The following is a 6,994-nucleotide window of genomic DNA, read 5'->3' as shown; positions in this document are numbered from 1 at the left end:
ATTAGAGAAAAAAAGCGAAAAATTCGATAATGTCTAAATATCCGCCTCGAGTCGATACCATAATTGAAAAGACATACTAAAATTTAATCGCAAATTTAATCCATTTTTCTAAAATCTCTTCTTCGTCATCTTCCACTGGTTTGGACCTCAGCTTCTAAGCTTTTCCGCTTTACCACCGGAGCCATGTCGATTGATACCGTGCCGCCGCTCATCTCCGCCCAAATCAATTACCTCCTCAGTCACTGCCCTTTCTCCGTCAAGGTACGCACCTTGTTGTTCTGAAAAACATAAATGTAAAGTGCACTTTTCTCCATGTGTAGCTTTACCGTTTCTATCAGACGAATTTGATCACATTTGAATAAGTGAAGTCTTAATTCAGCTAGAAGATGAAATGACGTTGCAGGTTGAGCAAATGTGGTCGGGATGCAAAAACCCTAACTTCCTTGATCGATTCACTCTAGCTATCCCCTACTGCCTTGACCACATAAAATGTGAGTGAGACCATTTCGATTTTACTTTCTTTTAAATTATGCGTTTCCTGTGGCCTAATTTTGCTCACATTTGGAGTTCTGAAATTTGATTATTGAAATTAGGGGATGTTACATTCAATGCTATGTATCCGTTGGCCGCACCTGATGTGATATTTGGTCCTGAAGATGAAGGTTTCCAGCCGTATGCCGGTGGCACTGGAAAATCTAGTAAAAATAGTTTGGCCAATTGGAACAGAGATCCATCTCAGCTGCATTCTCTTATTGTTGAGCTAAGGTGATTGTTTTTTTTGTTTACATCTGACTGAAATTCAAGGAGGATGATTAATTTCTTGGTTTATACTTATGAGGTGTTTGTCTCCTTTCTGAATTTATGTTGCAGGGATGCATATATGGAATACCAAAGGAGACGGATTGGTGAGGTTGATGATGAGAGAGTGAAATTCGAAATCAGTACGATGCTTTCGAGAGAGGTTAGTTCGTTTAGAAAGAAACGACTTACCATATGCAAGTTTGTTATCTGTTGTTTTCAGATTTACAAGCAGTGTCTGGTCTGCTCTTTCTGACCTTCTGGTGCATTTAGTTTCTCCTGTCTTCATTTGCATGTAATTTTGTGTTCTTCTGAATGATGTAGCTCAGAGTTATGTTATATTCTCGTGTCCTTCAATTTTCAGTTAGGAATTTGCATTAGATGATTCTGTAGTTACAATGCCAGTATCTCAGGGCACATGCAATCATATATCCTTGTTATTAAGGACTTTAATGAATTAATGATGCTTTAATGTTTTTTCCATGTGTACGCACATCATGTTGCTTAACTGTATGTATGTCTTAACCTAGGATAGAGTCTTAATCATGTCTGTATCCTCTGAGTTTAGGCTTTTCCATTGCCTTGTCAGCTTTATTAAACTGCAGATTGTTCAATAAATGCTAGATGCACAGTTGTGTTACTGAATGTCTTATTTGTGATCAAGAAAGTACCATTTTTAAATTTAATTGCACTTTTTTTGAGTTACAACTCACACACTGGGTGACACCAACCCAAGACCTACTGGTTGGACTTTGGAGGGAAACTTCTTATCAACCCTCTGCACAACATTGTCTGCACAGATATCTTGTGTTGCAATTACAACAAAGCATTTGGCTTTTTTCGATTCCGAAATGTGGTATAATTTTTACCTGTGAATGTCTCTAATTCTTTCTTCCTAGATGTGTACTTACTTTAAACAATGGCTGGAACTTTGCTGTAGGAGGGCATTAGGTATTTAGGTGTCAGATTGGAAGTTACTAATCATGTCAGGCGAACAATTTTGAGAATGACTAATTTAAACCAACACTGCATAATTTTCTTTTAAATTTCCTGTGAAATTTGGTGTCTGTAAGGATTAGTTCTTATGGCTCATGTTCTATTTCTATAAATGTAGTGAAATATCCATTTGTGTATATCGGATAATTAGGATCTTATGGAGCTCTCCATGAGTTGCTGATCTTTGTTTTAGAAACTGCTTCCTAATTGTTTTTTCATTAGAACATATCTCTCTTTTTTGTTTCTTGCAGCAGTTTCATGACTCAATAAGTTCTGATAATCTGCATTCTTTTACAGGGAATTGAGATGTTTATGAGTTTAGGAACCGACAAGGTAACTGAAGATGATAACTGTGTTTAGGTCCTATCATAACCTTTTCCCTTTCTTGTATTGTTTGAGAATCTTACTGATATATTTCCTCTAACTTGGCTGGTGGCACTTTTGCCATTTGATTGTAGCGTAGCCAGAGGAGGTTAAGTTTGCAGTGCCTTTACTAGATATGGATTTAAATAGATTGGTTGCAGGATCCACCTGGAGACATCCACAGAAAGTATACTTACAGGTTGGTATTGCAAAGTCTGTTGTCCTTAAGCCTCTTCTAAGTAGAAGAAATGATGCGGTGCTTCAAAGTAATATATCAGTTTCTTAATAACCTAAATGACACTGGCATGATTAAGCAAAAAACGGACGAGATCGACATTGGCATCTTCATTTTTGTCTTACCTAACGATGTTAAAGAAATTGGGGCAGAAAGAAAAGGAAAATCCAGATAAGCACTCCACTGCTGTTGGTGGAAAGAGTAGGGTGGAGAATAGTTAAACATGGTTTTTCCTAAGGTACGCAGTGGCTACGAATCAGCAATCAATGAAACAGTTAGAGCCTTTGAGCTATACTTCTAACTGACCCAGACCCACCAACTATATCTTCTTTAATTGTTTGACTGCTTATTGCAATGATCTTTACTAACATAGTTTCAGGATACACAGTAGACGATGCAGTTTACATTATTCACTTCATTGTTTTCCTTATACTAACTATATTCAATCATCTTCCATTTATTGACCAAGATTTATTCTATAATGTTAACAGGTTATATTTCCTGTTGGTAAAAAGTATTCTTCTGTACCACCACCTCCACGTCTAAAGTTGATTTCTTCTCCGGAATTGAAAGCCTTGTTTTCTACTGAAGATTTGAAACTTCCTACTTGGATGGACGGGATGTAAGTTTATGTTCCATTTGAGTATATGTTCTTTTTAGTTAGTAACAGATTGAGTTTTGTCGAAATGTCGTGTATGAAAACCGACCTTTCCTTATTTTACGAATGTGACTTTGTGGTGTCCTTTTCTCTCTATATGATCTATGCATCCCTTTGCAGGTGCACAGCTGAATATCTTCCAAATTTGGAACAAATGCTGAACTCACAGGTTTGCTACAACTTTTCCATTTGTAATGTTTGACAACATAATTTTAGTGCTAGCTAATATTAATAAAAACTTCCCTTCTCACACTGACAGATTAAAGATGCAGTCTCATCCATTGAAATAAGAAGGAAGTTTATCCAGTCATTGGCACCTCATCTTGGAAGGCCAATAGAAGCTGATCCGGTTTGACTCTTTTACCTTGACCAATTAAACTTATATTGTTGGATTTTGTTTATATGTGGCTGAATTTATGTTAATATAAAACTGATCAGCTCTGCTTTCATAATTCATACCAGGTCTTTTGCAGGAAAGCAGCGTTCTTATGTTCTTCTGGAGTGTTCACATTTCAGGTAGGATATTCTAGCAGACTCTATACTAACTGTTTTATGTTGCTTCTTCGACAATCCTAGCCATATTCTCTGAGACTAAGTTTCTACTACCAATGAAATACTTCCATGTCCATTTTCAGTGATTATTTATATGTACTGAAGTCACGGTTCACATTTCTTTTGCGATACATTGACCATATTTGGAGGATTGTTGGCTTTATCTTCCCCTTGCCTGATCTTTTCACCAAGAGACATGGATTGAAAATCTCACATCCTTAAAGGAATACCAGGAAGTGACAAGTCATGTTTGATTAAAGTTGATGTAAAAACAATTCATCCAATATTTTCCTTAGCCTTTTATATGGATCTATCTTGAATTCTTGATGCTTGTATTGTTACTAAATTAATTGTCATGATGTGTAATAGCGACGATTTCTAGCTTCTGCGATCATTACAATGTGGTCATTTTCTAACTGAATTTTTCTAAAGGTTTGTACACTACTGTTTCAACTTTTCCTGCTGTTCGGCTTCTCTATTCCATCCACGGTTCAAACCTAGTTTACTTCAATGAACATGAAAAGGATTGGCCTCACTGCACTGAACATTTTTGTACATTTAATATGATTGTGGATGTTATACCACTACTTATATTGGTCTGATAACTAATGATAACCCATTATGATTTTGCTTGCTGTTTGCTTGAAAATAGCCACACTAATTTACTCTACAGTGATGGACTTTGAATTCTTTCAACCTTTTCTTGTCAGGTTCATTTCACTCTCTCTCTTCAATTCCCGAAGCAGCAGCCAGCTTTAGTACTTCAGAGTTCCCAGGCAAGAATCTTTCCAAACACAGAAAATCCTATTTTAGAGTATTTCCTTAGTTTAGCCCAACTGATTCGCCCGAGTTATGAAATCGACCTTAACCTTCTTTGCATTTGTCATTTGGTGAAATCCAGTATTTGCCTATGCCATCTCTCACCCGCACTATAAATTGATGAAGTTAGCTTATGCATCTGCAGCATTTCAATTCACACGGGGCACCTGTCAAGTCGCCTACTCTATCAGAATATCCATGGAGTCCTAGATGGAATCCATCAGAAAAGGCTGATCGGATCTTGTAAGTAGTGTTTTTGAGGAGGCGAAGAAAAGAATCAACTTTTTAACATATCCTCGAGCGTTCTTGATAACGTTCCGGTGTATTTGTTGTGGCAGTGACTTTTTGGCGGATGAGGCCTTGAATTTCAAGAAGTATAGCAATCAGGTGAATCAACAATGAGGGGTGATACTCCCCCTTCGCCTCAGGTTTTGAGCTCGCCTACCCTTTGAGGGCCCTTGTACCAGACACGCTCTTCCCTCGTCTCTGTTGCTTCAACTGGTGATCCGATTGTAATATTCGTAATTATGTATCCTTGCTATAAGTATGCTTCCTATGTGCTTCTTGAAGCTTTTTGCGTTTTGAGAAATTGACTAAGCCATATTTGGTTTAAGTAAATCTATCAATATATAAAAAGCTAGTTAAGAAAGTAATCTAGGCATTTGCCATATTTTTTAAAAGAAAAAACTGCGAAGTAAAATTACTGTGGTAGCTACAAACCATCTGCTTTTGAATATTTTTGGATAATGAAACATTACACAACTTTACTGTAAACAAAAAAAGAATAACCCACATCTAAATAAACAGTCATTAAAAGATATTGTGGACTCTTGAAGCTTAATGGAAACATACTATCACGTTTTCGCCACATTCTCTATAGACAGTTTTTATAATTCACTCTACTTTATACTCCTTTCCCATAATAAGATTAGGCTTATTTTACTTTTATCATAAATAATGAGGTTTCACATTTTACCAACTTAGTCTCACTTTATTTTATAAAGCTAGTATATATAATTGCACGAAAAGTCGCGAACTTTGCCGGGTTGTGCAAATTTTCTATCCGACCCGATCCGATAGTTTTCCGGTGTAAACTTATCCAACGTGGCAGTCGGAAATGTGACTTGGCAGCCGGATTACAAAATGACGTTTTGTGTTTTGAAAAGAAAAAAATTCAAAAAATCAGTCAACTCCCTTCTCCACTCTCCTCACTTCACTTCACCCAAATCCGTCGCCTTCCATCTCCACCATCATCTACCGCCGGCCCGTCACCTCGGCGATTCGCCGTCGGAGAAGTACCGAGAGTCTCCCCTCTCCGCCATCTCCCTCGCCCGACGGAGATACCCAACAGAGAAATCCCCAAAATCTCGCCGACACCCCGATTCAATCGGAGCTTTCAACGCTTTGGACGCCGATGGAACACGGCGAGGACAGGAGGTGCACCATTGCCCAGGGGCAGCAGCAGCACACCGCCACGCACTCCCCCGCCGTCTCCCCCATCTTGCTCCCCCTCCTTCCGATTTTCGCGGTCGTCCACCGTAGGGCGAATGTCCCATCGGACATCCTGACGAACTTCCCAAAAACACCTCCTGCCACGTTATAAGGACCTCCCACTGCACTGGCACGTCATAAGGACCTCCCACTGCACAATGACGGACATCCCGACGGGTATCCACAATAATAAAAATTCACAAATTCACAAATTCACAAATATGTAATTTACGGAATTAAAATTTCAACACGAATACGAGGAAAATGCAACGATTTTATTTAAATAGTAAAAAACATACATACTTATTTAAAAAAAATACATAGTTAAAAAAATTTACAACCCAAAGCTTCGACAAACGCGGCCCCCGCCTCACTCCTCGTCGTCTCCGGTGCCAGTCCAGGCGTCACACCCGGGCAGGGGTGGCATCCCCAAATCGCGCCTCATACTGTCGATGGCATATTTCAACATCAACTTGTATAAGGGGTCAGTCGCTGCATGCCACTTGTCCATGGTGTCTAGTAGGTTCTGCGTTCGCTGCATGCAGGCGAGATGGGTGAGCTCGGAATTGAGCTGGGAAGGAGCTTCCGATTGGACCTCGTGGGACCCGCTGGAGCTTCCCCTAGCAATTCGCATCGCGGTCTTTTGCCCTACCCGGCGACGGCAGCGGGAAGACGATTGAGGGGTCGGGAACTCTGCCTCGGTGTCGGGGAGGTCGTGGGAACCGGTACTGCTGCTGTACTCGCCGGGGGCATTGATCTTCGTCTGCTTCGGCCAGCCAGCTTCAACACCCGCACTAAACTTGGCGGAAGTCTGCACTACAAGATAGACCTCCCAATATTTGAACTCCCCGAAACCTAAAAGAACTGTCGGAGTACTGCTGCATGGACAGAACCTTCACATCCTCGGCAGACATGCCGCTGGTTGCCGTGCGGAGGTTGTTTTGGTAGATGCCGGAAAATTAGCTGAGGTGCCTCCTCAGCCGCTCCCACTGTTTCCGACATTGCTCTCCATCGTGAGGCTTCCCACCTGGCTGTTTGAATTGGAGGTAGCTTTGGCTAATGCGCCACCACATTCTGTCGAT

The 6,994-nt window shown here is 40.1% G+C and overlaps 1 protein-coding gene across 1 annotated transcript; it reads left to right on the top strand.

Moving 5' to 3' along the window:
* On the top strand, positions 1-5,074 carry LOC121778513 (BRISC and BRCA1-A complex member 2-like). The gene is made up of 13 exons (XM_042175877.1): positions 1-261; positions 404-491; positions 594-765; positions 871-961; positions 2,092-2,127; positions 2,258-2,356; positions 2,884-3,014; positions 3,171-3,219; positions 3,310-3,399; positions 3,513-3,566; positions 4,313-4,378; positions 4,567-4,664; positions 4,760-5,074. Exons 1-13 carry the CDS (start codon positions 184-186, stop codon positions 4,821-4,823), a joined length of 1,116 nt encoding a protein of 371 aa, XP_042031811.1. The 5' UTR covers positions 1-183; the 3' UTR covers positions 4,824-5,074.
* The last annotated feature ends 1,920 nt before the right edge of the window (positions 5,075-6,994 follow it).

Source organism: Salvia splendens, chromosome 19 (genome assembly GCF_004379255.2).
Source record: "Salvia splendens isolate huo1 chromosome 19, SspV2, whole genome shotgun sequence".
Taxonomy (NCBI): Eukaryota; Viridiplantae; Streptophyta; class Magnoliopsida; order Lamiales; family Lamiaceae; genus Salvia; species Salvia splendens.
Note: the sequence above shows the minus strand (reverse complement) of the source record. Positions and strands in the feature narration are given on the sequence as shown.